General features: G+C 38.1%; 1 protein-coding gene across 3 annotated transcripts in view; it reads left to right on the top strand.

Annotated features, from left to right (window-relative positions):
- LOC136876263 (ubiquitin-conjugating enzyme E2 J2) overlaps positions 1–26,039 on the top strand; it is an 83,192-nt gene that overhangs the window by 35,737 nt on the left and 21,416 nt on the right. Inside the window, exons 4-5 of one of the 3 annotated variants that reach the window (XM_067150069.2) lie at positions 2,963–3,091; positions 14,302–14,529. In XM_067150069.2, the coding sequence (XP_067006170.1) occupies positions 2,963–3,091; positions 14,302–14,526 (354 nt within the window). In that variant the 3' untranslated portion in view covers positions 14,527–14,529. The remainder of the gene's footprint in view (positions 1–2,962; positions 3,092–14,301; positions 14,530–26,039) is intronic. The other 2 variants (XM_067150068.2, XM_067150070.2) reach the window with 2 other exon arrangements.

Consider the following 26,039-nt stretch of genomic DNA (forward strand, 5'->3'; position numbering starts at 1 on the left):
TTTAAAATACTGACACGTGTGGAAAGCCTTTAAAACTTTGCTGGATCTATCTCCATAGCAATTTTCCTTACAGTCTATTGAGCTAGTTACCAGCTCTTGAACTGTCATATCTGCCACTGATATTTCCCTTATTTTTCACTGCATCGGAAAGAGGCATACAACAAAAATTCGCCGTGAGCTATTTTCATGCAAAACCAACTGTAAGAGAGATGCATAATGTTATATGCTTTAGGTCTCTTCTGAAACATCCCTTTCTGGTGAAATATTTTGGACAAATTGTAGCCAAGATCCTGCTCGAACTTATTCTGAACTGAAATACCAAGTTTAATTAAAATCCTCCCATCCACTTTCCTGTGATACTACAACAGATAGGCAAACGTCAAACTGAACTCGGCATAGGTCATTGGAGTGACGTCGGTATTCTTGTCAGAATACAGAATTAACTGGAGGGTCGATCCATGGTCGTAACTTCACTGGAGTGCTCCTCCAACCACCTGCATGTCACCTCTAGGGCCAGAAAGGGATGCACATGGTCTGAAAGAATGGCCACATAACATGCACCTGTCAGCGCTCCCTGCAGCCGGACAATCGGGCCTAATTACGACCATGAGAACGCCGCCCAGACCAGAACTGAGCCACCTCGCGCATGGACTCAACCTTGTTGACATGCAGGATCCATAGCTTCATGGGGGCATACGCCACACTCTCGCACTCCCATCAGCTTGATGCAAGTGGAACTGGGATTCATCAAACCATACCATACTCCGCCACTGTTCCATGGTCCATTGCCGATGTTCATGCACACACGCACGTCGTTGAGCTCTGTGTTGAGGGGTCAGCAAAGGGGCACGAATTGGTCGTCGGCTGGTGAAGCCTATGTGGTGCAGTTGCTTCCTTACAGTCCTGGTAGAAATGGATTCCTGGCTCCCAGCATTCAAGTGGGTGGTGATCTGACTGACAGTAGCCCATCGACCACCCTGTATGGTTCTGCGGAGGCAACGTGAAATGCGTTTGTTAAACACCTGTGGTCTTCCCGTGCGGCGGTTTACACGAGTGGTATCATTCTCAGGGGTCATACACAGCACATTTTCTAATCGGACACCCCGTCCCATGACTTTTGGCCACTCAGTTATATTATGGGTTCAATTAAATACCCAGTGACAGTAGATTTAGGTGTGCACTGTTAGTCCTCCCAAAGTTTTCAACTATGTGAGCATTCAGACTCTTCACTTTCATCTTTCTTATTTGACCTCCATTGGTCAACTCTTGTTCTCTTCTGATCCCAACGGTATTAGATTTGCAAAGCTTAGGGAGTTTGTAATTTCCATGCCCTTCATGGTCATTCCCTTTAATTTGCCAATACCTCATTCTTCAAAAACTCTTCCATTTACCACCTCTGAGAAGTGTTGACAGTGCCCAGTTGTACGTCCTCTTAAAACCATCATAAGTTATGAATTTCATTATGGTCCGTATTGACAATTGATCTCTATCAAAGGGTAGAGAAGGGTCCACCTATTCAATACCATTAGCTTAATATAGTGTTCTATATAATTAGTACTAGTTTTGACCTCACATACATTGGGTCATCTACAGCCACGATGTAATTGGAAAACATATGCTCACATACACCCAGTAATAAAGAAAAACAATCTGGTATGTCCCAATTTAAAATCACTCTAAATCATCGATGAAGCCCGACAACACATCCAAAATTGAAACCAAATTACATATCAAAACTGCTGCGGCTGGTGCCGAACTATGTCTTCACTCCTATAGCAACCAAACGTTCCTGAGTTAATCTGGGAGTTGGCATTCCCCACCTGTATAGTCGAGCCACTTGATTTAGAAATTGTCTTGTTGAATAGTAATATGCGTAATGGTTTGTACGTAGCATGAAGGCGAACATTCATAACTTGAATAAGTATTCCTTTTCATCAGATGTAGTGATCTATTGTTTAATTTGGTTTGAAGTGAATGCCTGAAAAGAAAATATTTGAAGTAAATTATTGAGAAAAGAAGGGAAGCTGGAAGTTTGAGATTAATGTACAGCTATACAAGACTCACACTTATGTTGCTCGTGAATTGTGTGCACTTGGCACGGACACCAACACCAGATTGAATTGACTGTTAAGAGGGAGCAGGAGTTCAGCTTATGATGGCAGGGGTTGGAGGAGGGACGGGTAGGTAAGGATGAAGTGATTGGTGGACTTAATGTGTCTTTTCTTTTTTTTTTCTGTTTATACTTTGCGTATACAGGAATGATTATATCAAACAGAATATATGTTTTTCATTTGTTTCATTAATATTATGGTTAGGGTTAAAGTACTGTTCTAAATGAATGTAACAGTTCTCCAGTATGTTGAGCATGGTGCCCCTCTTATCCACTTTCAATATGCTTAAATCTTGGTCTTAAAACCATGACCACCATCACCACCAGAGTACGCAATTTTTGCAGCATATTCTGTGATTGTTAAATAGAATTGGTGTTCAAACAGAAACTCAAAGAAACAAAGTGCATAACATTGTTCTGACAGTAAGAAAAGGAGTGAATTTTTTTTTCTCTCTAATGCTTATACTTGGATAAGAGTCCATTGGCCATGTTGATGGGCAGTTTTCATTTGCATTTTAGCACACTATCTTTAGCCAAGGAGTAGTTACTCCTTGCCTCAGGGGTGAAGATCATTGCACTAGTGTGCGTGTGTTCAGTGTAATTATTGCATTGCACTCAAAAAGGTGTACATTATTTTTGTATCTATTTTATTTTTAATTTGCCAACAATCAAGTAGGTAGCCTTAACTACAGTATAGAGTGAATTAGTTATGAAATACAATACTTTGATTATAGTCAGCTTATTTTTTTTCAACTATGTAACTGTTAAGTGAACATTGGTAGACTTTTAATTTCTTAAATTGCATTTCACATTTTGTTCCTCTCTAAGTTTTGATGTATTTGACATTTTCAGATTGAGAAGAGCCCTACCCTAGGAAGCATAGAGTCTTCTGAATTTGAAAAGCGGCAGTTTGCTTCCCAGAGCCTGGAATTCAACCTTAAGGATAAGACTTTTTGTGAACTTTTTCCTGATTTGGTTGATGTAAGTGCATTTAACAGACTTATGATATGATAGCAAATTTGTGCTACTTCCTAGTTATCAAGTATCGGTATCATATAAAATCCAGTTTTTAGACCTGTAAAAATTCACTTCTTTTCCTAAAAATGTTTATAATCCTTTGCATATGTAGCCTTTATTAAGCACAACTAGCAAGGTCTAATTTTAGTTTAAAATTTCTTCAAGAATCATCTCGGATATTGTTGGGCAGTTCCTTTACCTCTATTTCCCTGCTTGCTACACTCGGTAGCTTTGATGAGAGAGAATCTTAGTAAGAAACATACACCTATGCTCCCTATGAGAATTTTAAGCATAGAAAGACATGATCTGCAATTGATGTATACTAATAATTTATCCAGGCTACTGATAAACAGTGTGCATGCATTGAATTGCCTTTACTTGCTCTTGAATAATACTAGGATAGTATTTCAAGTCCAGAAAGCTAACCCAAGGTGAAATTATCACTCCTAAGAATAAATATTGCTCATGAGAAGAGAAACAACATACCATGGTACAACAGTGGATCAGTAGAGTTCGTGGTTTATAGCATTTAAAAATCAGAGATTTAGCGTTTTGTAGCAAACTGGTTAAAAATAGGCATAATTTGCTAATCGAAACCGACTTTCAACCTATCGGGTCGTGTTACGTACATTTAGTACGTGTTGAAGAGATGTTAAGTACAGAACAAAAATGGCCAACCGGACACCAGTGGGATTTGAGCCCACAACCTTTGAATTCACTATAGAAAATAAGACAGATATGAACATAAGACTGCAAAAAGTATCAACGCACACAGGCGAATATGCCTATTTACAAATTTACAAACTATTTCAAAGTGAAAAATACTATTCTGAACGTATCTATTTATCACAGTACAACACACCTACAAAGGAACAGGAATTTCAATGATGATTGAAGTACAACATGCCAATTGTTTAAACGGTGTCCTCCGTCATTTGAGACCTCCTATCAGTTACAATTATCTTGTACTTGTTAAAAAAAATTCTACATCGACACTGTTCGTGGAGGCCCAGATGCACAGCAATGCTGCCGAGGCAAAGGAAGGACTGCAAAACATTTTTTTTTTCTTAAAGTCTTTGATTGTAAAGTCGGCAAATCAATATAGGCCTATCTGTATTGCTTACATGAAAATGTCTCGATTTGCAACTCTCGGCATGCTGTTTGTTCGTCATTTTGCTTCTACCCATGGCTACCAGACAATAAAATAAATCGCTACCGTACTTTAAAACAGGAACTACTGCTCAACACCAATGTCAAGAATAACCGACTATGATCAAGGGTCAACACAAAGAGAATGAACGTGTGTGCTTGAAAGTGTATTTGCTGTTTGATTGTTCTTTGCAGTGCTCTTTGGCCAGTGAAAGTTATTCCACACATTGAATGATTTAACCCTTTGGCCCACCATTACTTGTGAAAGGAAATATTCCCTTGCATACCATTATGTATTTTTTCATCACTTTAACATAAATTTCACTAATCACATACATAAGAATACACAGAGCAAAGTGAGCTTTTAGCTCGTCTATAGTAACAGGAAACTAATGTTTTTGCTCGTAAATATTACTGGTTTCAAGGGAAGCAGATAAATTAGCAAGAAATATACAGGCATAGGCATTGATTTCCTTAGTAACGTTATCCCAGAGCTGTGGGGTTAGAAATTCATTCCCTACGTCCATTTCTTTCGGATTATTCCCCCACCCCCACCCCCTCACTATAAGGTGAATTTCAGAAATTGGTTTGCATGTTACAGAAACAGGATTATTGTCAACAAGATCATAATTCCAAGTATCATTTTACTAGACTTTTCACCCACTGTTGTTGCATTCTGGTTTTGTCATATAGTTTCAATTAGCACTATCATCTCGGAACTGAAATCAGAATCACTTTCTTCACTGTCAGTTGAAGAAGAAGTATTTTCAATCTCCAGAGAATCATTTCTACTTTCAACTCACTATTTTTAAGCCAGTTACGAATAACCTCATCCATGCCGCGTTTGGATGCCGCCATGATTGTTTACAATGAGCGGCAAACTGAGGTGCTTTTTATTTTCCGTACTTCACCTCCGAGTTACTATGTGCACAGAGAAAATAGCTTCAGTTATCATCTGACATCAATCGGGTAGGCTGCAAAACAAACGGAATAAATCTCTGACCAGCCAACCGTGATAATGAACTTATACATGTTCCGTGCACCATGACGAAAGTGTCCGTCAAAGTATGTTACCGCCTTACGATCGCAATGGGCGCCATAATAATTCTTCCTCCTGAAATAAATAACAACATATATATCTTTTTTTTTTTTTTTTAATGCATCGTTTATTAAAAGATGTATGTTTATTTCGTATAAAACCGAGAGTTTCGCATCTATTTCGCATAAATTGCATAATTTTGTATAATTCAAAATCGCTAAAAACCACTCGTACGGGTCATATAAGATGAAGGCACATAAACTGACAAAGTTTCGACGTATTTCGCATTTATTACAAATGCAAAAAATCACAAACTCTATGGTTCAGTTATGAAGTACAATACTTCAGTTAGAACTGTTGCCAACTGTGCAACTCTAGAACCATGGTTCTGGGGTGGTGTGGCCAGGCATTGTTTTCTTTTTGGTCTGCACCTGTCCTGACCACCACCAGCAGCAGCAATAACAACAACAACAACAAAAACATTTGTCTAACACATCAGGAGTGCTTAGCAGAGAGCCTTTTGAAGGGACCCATGCGGGCTCTGTTTCATGTCAGCCCGTTGACCCATGTTGCCTAGGATATTTGTGTGGTAGTTGGTAACAAAATCGGTATTGATTTCTGGGAATGACACATTGCATAAAATTTCAGCCAGTAGCTGCAGGAGGTATGGAAAATAAGTGATTAATATTAGGTTATAAAAATAAATATACAATGGAACCTTGGTTATCTGTTCCCAGAAACAGGGTTTTCCTGGATTATTCGTTCTTATTACATGGTCCTGCAAATATTCTAATTGAATCATGTTTTTAAAATTCAGCATTATCCATTCGTTGAGGAAATTATTTCCCACATCAACTGTTCAGAAATTTTAGCCTCATCAACACTAAATTCTCAATCAAACAATTTTCAAGGCGGCAGTATTGAATATAATAAATTTGACAACTTGAGAATCGATTCTTGCATTTGAAACAATACCGGCAGCGTCATGCCTTCAGATTTTTGTGTTAACATCCGCTCATAGTGATTGGTGGTGAACCTGCTTAAAGGATCATCCTCACATTGTATTCGCGCTTGGTATTGTTTAGGGAAAACACGGAAGCCATAAAGCAGAGTGGCCACAACAGTTAGAGATGGACCGCATTCTGACACCTCGGCATGAAGACGGAATGCGTTTCATTAAATGTTTAGACTGTAAAACATCTTAAGTCTTGTAAATGTTTATTTTTGACAGACTTCGTTTTTGGCATTTCTCTCAAGGCACTACTTACTGTGCTATCAGACAGGAATAGTCTTGAGATTCTGCAATATGCATGGAAGATTTCTCTTGTCTCATGAATTGAGTTATTTTTACTGCTGTGGGACAAAGTCTTTACGAAATGTAGTTTCTTTGCGCTTGTACTCATTTTGACTTGGTGAAACTTTCATAGTTACTGGAGTTTTCAGTGATGCACTCAATCTCTTAGCACCATCAGGCATTACATACAATTACCTGAATTACCTGAACGGATACAGCACCTTACATACATAAAGCCATGGAGGTCTTGGGGGATGTTAACGTTGTTAATTTTTTTTTTTTTTTTTTCATTAAAATGCCCTTATTAAAACTATAGTCATTTTATATACGCAGCCTAACATTTAAAGAGTTTCTTTTCTTATGCTCAGCCTATTTAACATGTTGACTGCCAGGACACATAGCAAGACATCTTCCGGTGGCCAAAGCTTTCTGTTTTTACTGTGCATATAGTAAATCAGAAGTAAAACAATAACAATATTCAAGGTGATATTTCACGTAAGTGTTTAATGTGCATACTAAATACTAAAAGTTCCTATCACCCTGAGATACTGCCATGGCCCCACAGAAAAGTTAACTGTATTGTTTTGGCTAGATGGCCAGGGCAGTACAATCTAGTGTTACTAGAAGCTTGCGTTGCTTGATAGTACTCATGGTAGCCAACAGACTGTGCCTCAATTTGTTTACTAGCACTTAACACTACAATCCCAAGACACTCATTGGTCTACATTATGGTGCGCATAAAATACCTCTGAGATATTCTGTGTTATTATACCACGCCCCTTATAAAAATTACGCAGGCAAAACCAGAAAAAAATGGAATTTGCTGGTTTTTTTTTTTTTTTTTTTTTTTTTTTTTTTTTTTTTTTTTTTTTTTTTTTTTTTCAAGAAATATGTAACGGTGACTACCCATCTGTAGATGGTGACGGATCAAATGGTACTGAACCACCAGCTAGAATTTTAGAAATTGATAGCAAAACGTTCATTTCTGCGAAAGATGTAATCATTTTCTTGAAAGTTGCCTTAATTTGAAAGTCATTAGGCTTATACCCAGTAGTTCAAAACCATACACTAGCATTAACAGATGCTAGCTACTTCAATTTCCTACATAATTCTTGAATTCCTTGGAATCGATGCTTTGCCTTCACACATAATAATTGGAGGCATAGTTATACTCCTAAGAAATCAGAACGTTTCCCCTAAACAGAATGAGATTAGGGTCTAATTCTAAGAAGTATGTACAAAAATAGTTTAGATTTGGAAATGATAAGTGAAGATAAAGCTTAACAGAGAGCTCTATTCGCTCAAATTTACTTAACAACACCCAGTAAACACTTCCATTTTCTTTGAAGAGGCATCAATTTCCAATTTAGTTCAAATTTTGTTTCACGATCAATAAACTTCAAGACCTGTGTCGGTTGATATAAAGAAAAATGTAAATATTGAAGTACAAGGAATGTCGTATATAAGTAAATCCTTCAATAAATCCCATTGACAGTCGTGTCGTGACTGGTTTCAGTTATAATACCAATATTAATGGTCCGTTATTGGACATTATAAATTTTCCAGCTAACTACTTCCTGGTTGCCAGCGTTTCGCCCTAGTGTGCTAAGTCGGGCTCATCAGTTAGTAAATAGCACACCCACCAAGATGCATGGCTAGTGCATACCGTGGAGGCCACTGCGTAGGCTATTTGGAGCCTCCGGCAGTGCTGATGCACTATGAGAGACTTTGTCTCATTACCAGGTTCCCTATGGGAATAATCTATATCATGGTTTCAATTAGTAATGTTAATTTGGTACATTCATTGTCTCAGTGTTTTTATTAACGCATAATATAATTCGTTAGGTTTGTTGACGAGTCTGGTCGGGATCATCCTGCTGCCGTATGCGACTTCTAGAAAAAGTTTTCTCCGCACATCAGTTACGCTTGAGGGGAAAGCAGAGAATGCTAGGATGAAAATGTGGAAAGAAAGTCAACCACCTTTCCAACTGGATAGAGCCGAAGGAAAGTCTTCCATGTGGACACCAGAAGTGGACAATCTGTAAAGCCCTTAACAGACTCCATACAGAAGTTGGCAGAACAAGAGTAAATTTGGGTTTCTCATGCGATTCATCACTTTGTGATTGCAGAGAGCAGCAGACGATCCAACATCTGTCAGTGTGCTTTGTCCTTCAATGTGCACTATGAAAGACTTTATTGCAGCCGCCCCCAACACTATTGACATCGCCCAATACTCGGCAAGAATCGTCTAGCTCTCGAATTGTTGATTTATCTGTGATTGTATAATAGACCTGTATATTTGTATAGCAGGAATGTAGATGTTTTTTTTAATATCTGTATGTAAAGTTGGTACTTCTGACACGAATAAAGAAAAGACGACTACCTATGACTGTTTGGCCGAGGGTCAAACGGCCATTACCAAACTTGACACCCAAAGGGGGACCTACGGCCACGGACAAAGGAGCCCTCCCTTTGGAGGCCAAGCAAAGCATTTGTGTAGGAAATGACAAAAATTCACCAGAAAGGAGAATGTGGGCAACAGTTTCGATGCCGGAAGAGGACCCCAGTCCTAACGGCAAATCAAATGAAAACTTTCTCCTGTCAGCAATGTCTATAGTGAAGCAGTTGCAAAAGGCTGTACTCCTGAGGAGCAGACTGAAGTTAATTAACTTGAATATGTAATAGTATTAATGCACTAAATATACCCCCAAAAAAAGTTTGTATATTCCTTTTATTATGACTTACGGTTATGAGACAGTAAAATTGTTTTAAACTCCATATTTTATGACAGTCATTGTTGTTGCTTTACATAATTTGTATAGCCTACTGCTTAAATACCTCAAATATTTAAAAATAATGTTATGCACTGTAAATTGCTGCATATATTACACAATGTATTATTGTAGCTAATTTCCTGTTGCCCTTGTGCCATGAAAATGAAACAAATAAATGTTGCTAAATAAATTTAATATAGAATCTGTCCTTAAATCCCTATTAAGTAATGCAAATAGTACGGAAAGAGTTTTATCATGATGCGCAGTGTGTCACCAAGTATTTTTCCATGTTTTGGCGTTGATCCGATAAAATTCTCTTGTAAGTTGTGAAGGACTCTTCAGCATCGCAGGAAGTCACTGGTGCATATTTTAAAATATAAAACTGGCTGGGTGTAATATCTTCCAGGGGCTCTTTTTGTTCGTCACTAATGATCTTAAGTGTTAAAAACTTCATACTGGTCCGTATTGAAGAAAGATTTACATTCAAATTAAAGGTTAGGTTTTCCACCTTTTCAATACCATGGTATGTAAACTAATGATCTTGCAAACAGAGGGCTCGAATAACCTAGATTTTGTTTTAAGACTCCATGGAGATCGTTAGAAACTATGACCAATGAAATGCACCTAGCCATCCCTGATTCTGAAAGAGGATTAGTGCTGTTAAATGCAGTTGAGGCACAAGGACGTACCGTATTTCACAGACGAAGGGTTAGAAATCCCAGTTTTAATGGAATTTTAAAGTCAACTTTAGCAATTGAAATATCTATACAAAATATGAGTTTTGTCTGCACGTTGCTCAGAATTTTAAAAAGAATATTTCTTTATTGGTCATGTCCACAGTAACAAGGAAATGCACTTGCTAATTCTCCGTCGTGTCTGTCTGTCTGTCTGTCTGTCTGTCTGTCTGTCTGTCTGTCTGTCTGTCTGTCTGTCTGTACGTGCATCACGGGAAAATGGCTGATGAAAATTTAATGAAGATCGGTATGTGAAGTCGGGGAATAAGACGCTAGTCCAGGCTATAAATAATTTTATACATGCTGCATGAAATGGTAGTATATGGGGAAGGGGTATAAAATGTATTTTTTAAATACCTATGTCATTGGTCCTATCGAAAAGTAGATATTTTATAAGGAAAGTTACAGAGAATACAATTTCTGATCATTTATGTCTTGATACAGTTTTACCGAACTATAAGAGAATACATTATTTAGACTTTTGTTGCTTAGTCCACATCGAGTACTGCTAACATGGAAGTGTTCTTCAATCGTGTTAAATGGCAAAGGTTTTTGTCACGATTGTCTTAAGGTGTAAAACCGCGTAGTCATTGATCCATATCAATAAGGAAAATTGTGAAGGTGATTATAAAAATATCTTACAGGAATGCTCCCTTGAAGAATATAGATCGCTTGAAGAATAAGACTAGAGTCATGAACGAAGAACTCTCCTTACATTAGATGCCCTAATATCATAGAGTTGGAAGAAAACTAAATGCGAAATCCTACAATATCTGAAGCTCTTAAAATTGATCAACAATAACATTACATTGACCATTGTTTGTTGTGATGTGCTTTTTCTCCTCTGCTGCCATTCATCTCCGATAGCCGGCATTGCTGCGTCCCGAGTAAAAGAGCCTGCCTGAATATTAGCGGGAAGTAGCTGGGGAGTTATATTACTTTGTTTTCTTTAGCATGCCGTTCCTCTGGTTTATAAATTTTCTGATATTAGTGGTATGGAACACACGGTTCTTAGTATTTCACTGATTCAATCCCTACTCTGAGGTGCTGATTGGAATGAGCAGTGTGCAGACTTAACGGAATATGGCAGAGGAGTGTTCACAGCTGTCTGTGGCCTGCTCATTCCGTAGCAAAGCATGGGCATGTCAGCTAGTATACTATGAGATGAAATTTGCCAATTATTCTACTATAGTCTGAAAATTAAGCAAGCTGACGCAGTATTTCACTTTATGAATAATTACCTAGATATGTACAAAAATATTACATTCTTCACATAATTATATACTAACAATGTGTAAAATGAAACGCAGGTACAGTATAATGAAATCAGAACCGCAATTCGTCGGTATTTGTCATTTTCAATTGGTTACAAGTAAAGGAATGGAATATGTAACTACATAAGAATCCGGGTCCTTGTCATAGATCACATGGAGGAGCAACTTGGTTGGGACTGGATAGTGAATGGCGTCACTGTGTTGGGGCCTCGCTGTTTGCTGCACAACGAGCCTGTCGAGAGGTAGCCAAGTGCGTATTGGCCTGTGCTTCCATCATTGCTGTCTCTATTGCCCTGCTACCTCATTAGAGGCCTCCGGCATCGTGAGAAGGATCTGGAGGCATCTCCTTTCTCAAAGCGTCTGGATGAGACGGACCCAGTTCTATAAGACAGGCTAGAATTGCCAGTCGAGAGGAGTAGTTGAGCTTTGTCGGTGAGCCAGCAGAGTTCAGTGTTTTAACTCTGTCGGTCAGTTTGAGTAAGACAGCCTGAGTTGAGGAGGCAGTCAGTGGAGTGATCCGTCTGTGGAACTGAGTTTTCGTTCTGCCTGCCTGTCGCTATGGAGGAGTTCCTTGGGCCAGCCGCTGTGTAGCGAACCTTGTGTTCTGAAACAGCGTGGAAGAAAACGCTGGGTATTGCATGGGACAGTGAACGAAAATTGCAGTGTTGACTGTGGATAGTGTACATCATACTGAACTGTGGGATTGTCATGTATGGGTTGTGACCTGAGGACTATGATTTCTGTAGCATGAGTGACTGTGGGACTGATTAAAACTGTGAGCATCAGTTTTAGGAGTGTGCGTAGCATAGTTTGTGTAGACTGTTCAAGGAAGATTAAATGTGAATTAGTTTGACTGAACATTGAGAACACTGATAGAGTGAATTGTGTAATTGGTGTGTTGTGTAGTGCAAGTTGTGACCCTCGTGTAGTAGTTGTGTAAATAGTTGTTAGTTAATAAATTTTATAAGTTAAGGACTACTACAATTTGTTGCAGTTATTTATCTACCCTGCCAAAACGTAACATTATAATTGTTGTTAGTTTTTTGTTAATGGTTTTACATCCCAACTACATTTACAGTTTTCGGAGACGCCAAGGTGCTGGAATTTAGTCCTGTAGGAGTTCTTTTACATCCACCGATACGGGGCTAACGTATTTGAGCACCTTCAAATATCACTGGACTGAGCCAAGATCAAACCTGCCAGGTTGGGGTCGGAAGACCAGCACCTCAACCGTCTGAGCCACTCAACCTGGCAATATGATTATTATTATTATTATTATTATTATTATTATTATTATTATTATTATTATTATTATTACAGTCAAATGCCAATATAACAAAATGCAGGGTCCATGAAATTATTGTGTTGAGATTTTATTAAACTGAACATACACGACAAACCATTCTAGGCATTGCACTTTACAGTGGACTTTTCTAGTAGTCAGTGTTACAAATGTAACATCAAAATAGTTTAGGTAATTGTGTAAGACAACAAGTTATACCCACACCTGGAAATAGAGTACTGTACACTTGCACTTAGTTAAGTTAATTACATGCTCTGCAACTCTCCCTGCCCTCCTCCCCTTTCCAGCAGTGAAAGGTTGACAGTAGACTGTAGATGGTCTCGGAGATAACAAGATATTTCAGAACCGGTCATTTGCTGAGACATTCTATGCTTATGTTGCTTCCCATATCTCCAAATTCTTTATAAGATTACAGTCGTGGTTCTTTCGGACAATGGCTTTGTCTATATGCAGCTTACGTATCTTAATACACAGTAAGTAGAGATATGTGTACAAAATAAATTCATTCAACTTCATATGTTGATGAAGGGATGTTTATTTTTTCACAGTCTAATGAAATCTTCATACTATACCACTACCAGCATTCGCTCAAATTAAATCACTTTGCATTGGAACTTGTGGAACCGTAGACGAGGATTACAATTTTTTTTGTTCAACTGGTAAGTTTATTTGTTATATTGACATTTGACTTGTTGTTGCTATTATTATTATTATTATTATTATTATTATTATTATTGTCTAATGACTAATATGTTTCTTATCTTGAAATAACAGCATTATCAGTAACAAGATGACAATGATCCAATTAAAATGCATTTGCGGAAGGCTAGAGCACACAATTTCTATTCTTGGTGGTGTTTCAAATACTCTCTTCAGTTTCAGAGAAAGATGCAAACATACTGCATCTTATGTTTCCCTGGATTAGGTAAAATGTGTAGCTATTCTGTGGGATTCTTCGTTGATGAAATGAAATGACGTATGGCTTTTAGTGCCGGGAGTGTCCGAGGACAAGTTTGGCTCTGCAGATGCAGGTCTTTTGATTTGACGCCCGTAGGCGAGCTGCACGTCATGATGAGGATGAAATGATGACCACACATACACCCGGCCCCCATGCCAGCGAAATTAACCAATGATGATTAAAATTCCTGACCTTGCTGGGAATCGAACCCAGGACCCCAGCACGCTAACCATTCAGCCATGGAGCCGGACTCCATTGATGAATTAATGTTAACTTTTCATATAGGCCTATAGAATGTTTATGCAGAAAATGAGTTTCTTTTTATTGTATGAAACTGTAAATCACTTAGTATTTGAATGTCTAGGACCTCCTGTGGGTCATCCTACTACATCTTGGGTTCACATTTTGCCAGTCACGCCATGCAAATCAGAAGAAAGAAAGGCTATTTCGAACAATTAGTTCCTATAATATTCATTCTTCTCCTAATGCTTATTACTGTACATGTACCCATCGATGTGTGATGAACCTTGTTTCCTGGTCTGTTCCTGTTCACTCTTTTATGCTTTATGCCCCTGGCCCAACACTTGTCAAGTTAATAATTTTTTAACATCTAGTAATATTTTGACTTTGTATCTCTGTTACTTGGCAGAGCATAAAGACTGAATTGGAAAGAAGAGCAGAAGCAGAGATTGCAGCTCGAAACAATCCCTCTACGATCTCTTCCAATGATATGCAGAGCTTGCTGCGGAATCAGTTTGGTAACAATGACCAAGGACCACTTCAGAGTGCATTAACTAATATCTGCGTCATCATAGGATTTGCTGCCTTCGCCTACACCGTCAAGTACGTGCTTCGTAGCATTGCTTTGGAATAATAAGTGAGTGTCCACGATTAGAGAAAGAAATGCCCACTCATCAAAGCAGCCTGTATTTACCAGTGGCTCATTATTTTGTTATTTAATTCAACTTAATTTTTGATAGATTTCATTAATTGACTTTCTTAATTTTGAGACTTCGATTAAATTCAGCAATTTAATGCCACTTTGGTGCAATGCACTGCTAATTATTTATATTTAGCTTGTGTTGGGGTTGTATCATTGGGTTAAATTGCCATAAAAGTCCTCAGAATGATTTTTTTTCTTCAGAACATTTTTTTTTAACAATACTGATGGAAGTTTGAAATTGGTAGGTGCAGAAATGAGTTTTGTAATGATGTTTCCTGTTGTATTTGGTTAAGTACTGATGTGATAGCCTGTAAAATGAATGTTTGTTTCCTGGAATATTATAACGTGTAGGGAGATCCATAAATATACTGGCTGTATCTGAAATAGTGAATGCTAAAATGGGTATCCTTTGAGGACATAGGGACAAAAGAACTTGTACTATTGCGAAGAGATGCCTTGTTACCGAGAAATGGTGCCACAGGTCGAGATATCTATTCCCTTAGAACATACTTCAAAATTGCAGCAAAGTGCTCTGTGAATGAATATAAATACAAAATACTCTCACACATGTACAGGAAATGCACTTTGTGATAGCACTATTTGTAACTCTATGTAGAGCTTGTAAATCATGAAAGTATTGAGAGGATCAGGGTATGGCAGCATGTAATGCGACTGATTCTGTACATATATACTGTCTGGGAGTAATGAGTCACGAGTTGCAAACTGTTGTTAACAAACCAATCTAAACACAGACTGTGGTAATGTGTACGTATTGCTCATTGCCTTAAGGAATTCTGCCTGTGAGCTAAAACATTAATCTACCACATATACCAGTTTTGTTTCAGTCAGTGTATGCGACCCATACCATTGCCTACTCGCGCTCTGTAGCAGTCATATGCTTGTTAACCTGACTGTGAAGGTTTGCATGCACATTCATGCTTAGCACCTGTTTCAGAATTTTTGTAACACTTTTATAATAAATATATTATGCAGTCATGCAGAAATTTTCTCCCATGGCAAGTCTGTTGTATGATATCTTCCTTTCTTTTTTTCTCACATTACTTTTGTCATTAGGATAATCAAAGGTTTTTGTTTTACAAGTTTTATGGTGAAACCCTTGCATAGCATATCTGGTAACATGTCTTTGGTCTTAATTCTCTGCTCTTAACTTTCTTTCGAGCTTAGCACTCGAACTGTAAAAGTCCTCTTCTATTTCCAATCTCTTCATCTTTCTTCTGCGTAAAAGTTCCTTATATGGATTGGTAGATGAGTTGGGCTAGGTCATAGATTAGTCTTGATGAAGCTGTTTTTCCTGCTCTACAATGCTTTCACTTTTTCCTATTCCCTCAAGATTTATTGCTGTTAATTTTTCCCAAACGAGTTCTAGACTACAGTATGTTACTATAGGTGATATCTAATGATATCATGGTAAATTTCATATGTTGTACATTGCCAGAGTGTAGTTTTCTCCCGTTGATAGTAGCGAATAAAGATGCTGTAGCCTCCAGCGCAATTACAATTTTCAGTAGAAGTCTGTTATACCAAGAATTCATAACAGCGAAAAATTTACTCGCTATAACGTCATTATATCCGATTTTTTGTAAAAGTCAAGAAAACCCCCATACACATTAAAATCAGTATGAAACGGCGATCGGTTTGTTCAAAACTTGCATTTTCGCGGATAATATCCACACTACGGCTTACTTGTTTTTTTTCGAATTCCGATACTGCTTAAAAGTGAATGTTTAATTTCATTCTTAAAAAATTATAGTACCGTATTTCTCCGAATCCATGACAATCCCCACTTTTTCCTTCAAAAAATGTAAATATCTTGAAAAGTGCTTTGTAAAATCATGAGTGCCTTTCTTATACAGTACGCATTTTAGACTATTTTTAGACACCAAACATTGGCTTTAGTTATGGCGTAATCTTTTACAGCTGCACAATTATTCTTTATTTCAGCGCGTTTAATAACCATTAACTTAAAATTGGCATCATAAAATCGAACAGAACCTGTTGAAAATTTTCCAGCAATACCTATTCCACGCGTCTCTACAATACGCCGATCCAGCAGGAAAATATTCTTGCATACTATAAAACTGTTACTTTCACTCAGTGTCAGATATAACTGACTGCCGCTATACGCTCGTCTCACTTGCTGGGTTCAACTCACTTCAGCGGCTAGCGATGTATATGCCTAATCGCAGACGTTGAAAGTCAACGAACGAGTTTATTGCACCACAGTATGGCAATTCCGTCCTTGCGTTTTAAGTGCACATACCTCACAATTTCATCTTCGACTTCTTTAATGCGTCCATGTTGCGGACAACTGAATGCATTTTTTGTGCAGCACGCATTTTTAAGCTTTGTCTTCACGTTAACGCCAAATATTGGCTTTAGTTAGGTCTGTGCCGTATTTTCTTGCGGCTGAACAATTATTCTACATTTCCGAGTGTTTGATAACCACTTACTTAAAATTGGCATTATAATATTGATGAGAACCCATTGAAAATTTGCCGGCAATACCTGTTCCATGTATCTTTGCAACATGACGATCCATCGCGAAAGTATTCCTGCTATCTACAAAACTTAATTTTACTAAGCATTAGGTACAGTAGACGCGTTATAACTCTGCTACTGAGTAGCCTCGCATTGTTTGATGCCATTCTGCAGATTTGAGAAACAATTGTGTAGAGGCTAATAGAATGTCATTTACTCTTTAATATTTCCCGAGATCCAGTGACGTTACACTTAGGCACTGTGACAACCAGTCGCCGCAGTTAGCGATGTATAATAAAGAGACGATCGTTTACTGTCAACGAGTTTTGTGTGCGTGCACACGGGGATGAAAAGGAGTAGCGTGCTTACTGCAGCAGTTGCCAGTGGTGGTTATTACTGTTAGGCCGTGAATGCAAGACGACCTTTGATTTTTCACACGAGGTTCTGAGAAAAAAGTTGTCGTCTTGGATTCGGAGAATTGCAGTATCACTCCAGAGGCTTCTATGGCAAACATTTCCGTTTTCTTCTTCAAACGGAGTCACCTAACCTAACTGTATATGTATCATGAAAAACATATTTCAAACACATGTAGAGAAATGATAACTTTATCGCTAAAATTTCTAAAATTTAACTAGACATGAGAAAATATAAACTATCCTCCGAAATCGGTGATGTACTGTGTCCTATCTTGGGGTGTATCACATTCTTACCTAATTTCAGTATCCAACATTAAAATTAACAGATCGTTTACTTCAGCCTTTATTTTTAATGAGTTAACAGCTGTTATCGGACACGTTATTTACGCATTTACTATGCAAGACCGTTCTCCTTTGTTTTGAATTTTCATACGGAACAGCAGTTGACGGGTATTACTAATCGCCTTCGAATGTCGACGAGAGAACTCGTCAGGGGACAGTGTGAGGAAACGATACCGATGGTGATCGATCCCGTGCAACATAATCGCTGGGGCGCATAAATATGAGTAACGGAAAAATCGCTCATTATAACGGATGCGTCATTGATAGGACTTCTGCTGTAACCGAAGGATAATACACAGTTTAATACAGGAATTTTGAAGGGACAAACAAAAATTGTCGTAGTGGGGTTCTTGTTATATGCCGTACTCGCTATAGCGGATTTCTACTGTACTTTTTATTTTCTTTATTTTCAAAGGCTCTTGGTTGAGTGATAATGTATCCTTTACTGAGGCCTTTCCTGAAATACATTTGAACTGTTTTTGTATATTGATGTCTTAATCATTTTTATCTACCCATATCCAAAGTTCTTATAAGGCTTCTTGTAACTCTTTAGTATTCTTTGATTCTATGATCATGTCATCTGCGTGCATAATTAGTGTAGTTTTTGTTTAGTACTTTAGTATGTCCCTGATGGACTAACAGGGTTGCCCTGCAACACTCCATTTATTGGTCTGATATGACGTCTTCATCAATTTAGGTTGTGATATAAATCAGTATTACTTTCTGATACCTTAACAAGAGAATGTGTTTCAACAATATAGTTCTTCAATGTTTAAATTATTTCCCTGTTTATTGTGTCGAAGGCCTTCATAGAGTCAAAAAGGTCTTCATAATATTTGTCAGTTTCCTTAGGTTCTCCTTGGTTTCATCCAAAAGGTAAGGTACGACCTGTATCATGCTCCTATCTCTCCTAAATCAAATTGGCATTCAGATATCATTGGCTCCATTTCTTGTTCAGAAATGTCCATCAAAAGTTTCAGGAATATTTTTATTTATTTATTTATTTATTTATTTATTTATTTATTTATGCCCTTTCTTCATCAGATATGACATATTGTTTGTGTTGTACAGTTTTTAATGACAATCTTATTTGTTTGTTCTTGAGAATTCAGGAATATTTTAAATATTTTGTTCTCAAGAGGTTATCCTTGATAAGAGTTCGGATCGCCTATATGACCTTCCCTTAAAATGCATTTTAATTCTCAATTTTTCTCCTACTATCAGGCATCATCCCTGCGAGTAAATGTCTATTAAATATGTCCATCCAGAGAGGTGTCTGTATGTGTTGTGTACTTTTCATATATTCTGCATATACAGTATTTGATACAGAATATATTACCACAGACTTGCATGAAAAAGATGCCATTAACATCAACGGTTTTGACTTGCCACAAAAAAAAAAAAAAAAAAAACTTTTAAATACATGGACTCAATACTTCCTGAAAACGAGACCCTTCAGCCAGAAATAACCAACTGCAAATTTTTAAAATGGCTTTAAAGGTGGACTGTGGCTGGTGTCCTCTGTGATAGGAAATTTCCAGAACAACTTACATAAAAAATTTCTCTTTCCGTCTGTCATCTGGCCAGTCCGCGTTGTCGAATGTTGGCTGGTTACCAAGGAAGGAAGGAAGTGTGCTGAAAACAGGGATGCTACAATGGCATGTTATCAGACACTTTGTAATCATATGACAAACTTATGACTGTATGTGGACAATACAGAGTAGCTCCAATCGTAGAAAAGATGGACAGTAGTCTGCTCGGGTTTAGTCACAGACTTTGAGCAGGGGAATAAACTGTGGCAAAGAAGGCTTTATGTAGATGGTAAAGGATCACTGTCTTGTTCCCCTGCACGACGACCTCAGGATTGTTGGCCTAAACTCTGACCAGGCCCATGATCGTACCATATGGCAACATAGAACCAAAGTAGTGGACACCACATCAGAGCAGGATAAATGCTTAAGAAGAAGATTGATACTGATACATCATTGTAATTTCCTCTTAACTAGCTGTCGGCAGGTCTAGATGTTTTTCTTCTCCAGTTTACTATACTTTCCCACCATTCATTTTCTATCACTTTGTTCTAGTCCAGCTTTCGTTGCCTGATTCTGTTTTAACCAAGTCCATCCAATGGGTAGGGTAAGGTTGCCTAATTCCGTGACAATTTTTTTCAAATGTAATTTTTGACGATTATTTTTCTGCATTCATACAAGTGGACTACAGTTGTCGAAGTTCGCATCATGGTTCACCTGTCTGAAATGTATGAAGGTTACAGGATGAGTTACTTTTATGTTACTCAATTTAATTCATAAACATGTCACTGTTCCGTAATACCGTGATATGTGCCCTAATTCCGTGGTAGTGGTATCCTAATTCCGTGAGGTGTTTCCTTATTCCGTGATACTTACATAAATAACTAAATGTTATATATCAATTGTACTTATAATCATTAAAAGGCGACTCTATAACTGAATTGCAGTTTTATGTTACAAAATACATTCAATTACACACACACACACATATATATATATAAAAGCATCATACAAGGAATAAAATGGATGGTCAACTATGTTCCAAGTAATGGTAATTCACACGCCTGAAATATTTTTTTCTCACAAACAACTAATCTTCGCATTGAGAACACATGTAAATGTCTTCGTCAAAATCATCAGGAATATCTTCACATTTATTGTGGTACCACCTCAAACAGAAACAACACTGAATCCATTTTGCACCGGTGCCATTTTTTAAGTCATGAGCATAATCTCTTTCACAAATGGAGCAAGTGGAGTTGTCATCACTGGTATGTTTCTCCGCACTACTCATTTCCGAAGTGTCAGGACTGTGAGGGGGACCAGGTTTAGAGTTCTTCGTAGAAGGTAGGCCTACGCCTTTAGTATGGATTTTAGCCGATTGTGCTTTCCTACGAGTGGTGGGAACATTGGATGGGTCACAGGATGGAATTTGTAGGCATGATTCACCTCCACTGTTTCCGTTTGAATTTCTATCGGAAACCGTAGACGGGACCGTAGCCTCAGGAGAAATAGCATTCCTATTAAACGGGCAAATGCCAGTTTTTCGGAAACCAGCTCTGATTATCTGGGGCGTGAAGCTCTTTTCGTAGCTAGGGTTGAACAGAGAATGGAAGTTGTATCGACTTGGAGTTTTCCCAGGGTTGCTTCTCATGTGTCCATCTATTTCATTATTCCAAGCAGATTTCAATGAGCGATAGACACTAACATCAAGAGGCTGTAGAAGATGGGTCGTGTGTGATGGAAAAGTGATGATGATAATCTGGTTTTCATCCGCCAATTGTAAAGCCTCTGGTGATAGGTGAGTAGCATGTGAGTCCATAGTGAGGATTACTGGTCGAGCTTGAGGAAGATTATTAATGAACATTTCCAACCATTTTACAAAAAGCTCGCTTGTAATCCAACCTTTCTTGCTTACTGCGACCATTGCATCAAGGTGAGCACCTTCCTTTAAGGCTGGAATGTTCTGCACTCCTTTGAATATAACCAGAATTGGACCAGATTTTCCTGCTGCATTTGCACAGCACAGCAGTGTAGTTGTCGTTCCTTTTTCCGCATAAACACGCCTATAGATATATTTCTTACCTACGCTAGTGACAACTTTGGATCCTGCAGTTACAAACATTAGACCGGTCTCATCACAGTTCCAGATCTGGTGAGGTTTGTCCATGAGGCCATGTTCTTTAAGAACCTTCTCCAAACAGTCATAATACTCATTAATTAAAACAGGATTTGCACACGAAGCACGATATCTTGATAAATTTTCTGGTCGTCTGAGAGTTAGATTGAAGCGTTCTCGAAATCCTCGATACCACTTTTTGCCAGCAATCTCCTTCTCAACATTGAACCTCTCTGCTGACCCATGTTGTTTAGCAAAACAATACGCCAGTTTTCTCACTTGCAATACTGTCAATCCAAACCCGATCTCCTGCATTCGTATTATGTATTTCGCCAATCTAATTTCTAATTCTGACGACAGAGCAAAGGGTCTGCCAACTTTTCCAACTTCGAATTTCATTAAACTGTTGTTCCTCACATCAAAATGTTCACTACCTTTCACTACATTGTCTTTGAGAGTAGACCAAGGCACTTTGAAATATTTTGAAGCCCTATATATAGTCCAGTGTTCCTGTAGAACTTTCTTGACAGCTAGTTCCACAGCCTGCTTTTCATACTTTTTTTCAGAAGTCTTCGTATCTCCTGCTTTAGTGATGTGCGATTTCTTGGTTTTACCCATAACGCCTCCCTTGTTAGTTGTAACTGAAAATAAAATAAATGTAATATAGACGTGTGTAGGCTTGCATGTAGGAGTTCATCACGTACTTAATGTTACAATTTTAATTTTAGGTTATAAAATTTTCACACACCCTGTAGTGGAGTAAATTCGCCTTGAAATTCATATTGACGCTAGGTGAAATTATATGTTTACGAAATAACAGATTCTATTCCAATAGACAGCATTAAAAGGGAATTATGTGTAGGGAGCTATACTCTGACGATAACATGAATGAGAACAAGGCAGATAAAACGAAAATAAATCACGAAACTCGAAAGAGTTTACTGTTCTATAGAGAAATCTGCGAGTGAAAATAATAACAGATCTGGAAAGCCTACATCTTCATCTACCGCACAGACATAATATCAAAGCATATATTGTAATATTTACCTAATAATCTTGATGATTTCCCAACTTACAGGCACACAGGACAGAAACACAGCTATTTTCTCACACCTGTTCAGAAATGACGCAGTAGGCCATACACCACACCCTCGACCCAAGCGCTGGTGTTCACGTTTGAAAAGGCTAACTTCACGCCATCTCTTGAGAGTTCAGACAACGTGCTCGAGGGATGCCTATTGCCGCGATATTCAATCGCAGAAAGTATCACGGAATTAAGGCTACCACGGAGATAGGCAACCTTACCCTACTAGGTGTTCTTCGACCTCTCTTTCATTTCTTTTGCAGTTTCACAGTAGTTTTCAGATTTTCGAGTATCACTTGGTCACTATAAGCACTGTCATATTGCTTGCCTTTCTTGATCAGGTTTGCTGCTTTCATGTTAGAATGGGGTTCACCTACTACAGTAAACTTCTAACCTTTAGGAGTAGAGTATGAAACTTGCAGTTACTGTAGGAGATACAGATGATGTTATTCCTACTCCATGGGGCTGGCACTTCGGTCATTTTAAAATTCCAATTACCTGAAGGAGTATACATAGGGTAACGTATACGTCTGTACCATGCCATAGCTCCGCTCGGAATAAGCAAGCCACAGCTTGCACAAGCTTACATAACAAGCCGTCATGCATGCGCAGTAGTACTGATAAGGGACTTAAAAACTCGCTAGCAAGTCTTACAGCGGCACCCGTCATGGTCTTACTAGAGACGGGTTGCCTTATCAGCCGTGCGTGACTTCACAACGTTCAAGGTCATTTAGTGGTTTCTGAGTGCGGCCTTAAAATATATTTGTCACTTATTTAAACATGTAAACTTCTTGCAGTGCTTAGTGATTTTGGGTTATATGATGCTTATCTAGAGAAATTAATTTCATTTTATGCTTGTAAATCACGTTATAATCACCTTAGTAATTTTAGCTACCAATGAAATGAACCTAAATGCAGAGTTGTAGACAATTTGTGTGGTAATAATTGCCACATTCTTTGTATTAATTCCATGCAATGAGTTAATTTTTTTTCTCTCTCTCTTGTTCATTGGTTATTCTGTATTTCATGATACCTCTGTTAAACATGGACTGTTTGTTGAGTGGGCTTTTTATTATATTTTCATATTTTGTTTTTTATTTAAAGTTTTCAAACTGTTAAATGCTTTTGAGAAGTGATTATAACATTGAGGTTAGTGATTTAAGCTCATAATCTTATAAATAAATGTTCCATCTCTTGTGTAAAACTCTGACTTTCGACAGCCTTAATCATTTTGAACCTTTCCTTCCGTATTCGACAATATAGTTCTGGGTGATATATATCAACAGGGTGGTTTTCAAAACAACTCCATTTCTATTTGATTGCAGATAAGAAGATATGATTCCTTTTTGAATGTGAAGAAACTCTGAGAGATTCACTTACCATCATGTGCAAACTATAGGCAAACTATTCTTTGTAAGACATAGAGTTTTCTCAAGTTTGCTTGTTGCTGGCTTGCTTTTTGTTTTTTACCATACATTCATTGAAGATGCAGTACACATTACCTCAGCGCATGTTTTTAGTGAAAAAGTGCTGGATTACGAAGTCCATCATAGCCATCAAAGGGCATCAAAGAGAGAGTATGGTGTGCGCTATCCTCCTAAGAGAGAAACAATACTGGTTATAGTGAGAAAGTTGGAAAAATCTTTTTCTTTGTTGAACATGTCTAGCAAGCATCGTACTTCAATTTGGGAGACGTGGCAGATGTTAAGTGTTGTTTGCTTAAGTCTCCCAAGAAATCATTGCATCGTTTGTCTCAGAAGGCGCAGTATTCGTATTCCATGTCAGAGCGGCCAAGGTAAAGAAATTGTGGCCATACAAAGTGACCGCCATTTAAGAGTTCCTGGAGCTAGAAAGGAAAAATGAGTCCGTTACGGCCCATGGTTCTTGCATTTTACTGTACGGGTACTGAGAATTGTGAACATCACGTGGTTCACAGATGAGGCCTGATTCCGTCTGACTGGTTGCGCGAGTATCAAAATACCTGCATTTGAGATGCACACAACCCGCACAATATTCATGTAAGCTCCTGCACCCACAGAAGGTCTGAGTGTGATATGCAGTCTCGACAAAAGAATAGTGGGTCCATTCTTCCCTGATAGGATGAACATAGATAAGTACAAGGACATTTTCCTGCAATTTGTCAAGCAAGTAGATAACATTAAGCTGACTCAGTGTAATTTTCAACAAGACGGCGCAACTTTCTACACTTCAACTGAGTCTCTTACTCAGCAGCTTCGTTGAAGACAGAGTAATTAAGAATTTGTGGCCGCCAAGATCACCAGAATTAACAACTCCTGATTATTTCCTGTGGGTTTATTTCAAACTTATTCTATCATATTCGACCACGTCAGACTCGTTGGCGGAATGGTCAGCGTACTGGCCTTCGGATCAGAGGGTCCTGGGTTCGATTCCTGGCCGGTCAGGGATTTTAACCTTCATTGGTTACTTCCAGTCGCCCGGGGGCTGGGTGTTTGTGCTGTCCCCAACATCCCTGCAACTCGCACACCACACACAGCGCTATCCTCCCCCACAATAACACACAGTTACCTACACATGGCAGATGCTGCCCACCCTCATCGGAGGGTCTGCCTTACAAGGGGTGCACTCGGCTAGGAATAGCCACACGAAATTAAACTATTTGACCACGGACATTTGAAGAGCAACATCATGACTAAAATCAGTGGAATGGACAAGGAAATGTTTCAGCAAACTGCCAGAAGCATGGAGTGACGGGTATGCCTGTATCTACAGATAGTCATTTTAAACATCTGCTGTGGTGGTGTTACAGCAGTTACTTCTGCTACTAGACTAAAATGGGGTTGTTTCAAAAACCATCCAGTTTATGTAAATAACTTCTTTGTTTAGACATCTTTATTTGAACAGTGTAGTTTGTATGTTAAGTTAATGTCAAGTGTATGCAGACACGGTAACATAATATGTTCGTTTGTTAAAATAGTCTCTTAAGGAAATAATTCCATTTTTAAAAATATACTTTTTGACCATCACTTATCTTTTCTATTATTTATGAATAGATTTCTAAAATGTATCAGAAACTTGTCTGAAAGATGTAATTTTATTTATTAATTTTTTTATTCCTGACTTACATTTGTGGCGAAGTTAGGGCTCACGGCCCTCTCTTACACTTAACCACTATAAACAGAATTTAAAAATGTAAACATAAAAGTAAGACATAGAAATTCTAAAAAGAAATAATACTACAGACAGATAATTCTAAGACTACCGGTAAGTTAGGCCTACATATCAGTACAGCAATGAATGTGATAATTACTAATAATAATAATAATAATAAATGAAGAAAACCCATTCACACAACATACACACAATGACTCACACAACTCAGTTTTATGTTACCAGGAAAAACTTTCTGCAGGCAGATTTGAATTTATGAGAGGAAGTAAGGTGCCGAATGTCCATTGGGAGTGTATTCCAGAGTC

The sequence above is a fragment of the Anabrus simplex genome, chromosome 6 (assembly GCF_040414725.1).
Source record: "Anabrus simplex isolate iqAnaSimp1 chromosome 6, ASM4041472v1, whole genome shotgun sequence".
NCBI lineage: Eukaryota > Metazoa > Arthropoda > Insecta > Orthoptera > Tettigoniidae > Anabrus > Anabrus simplex.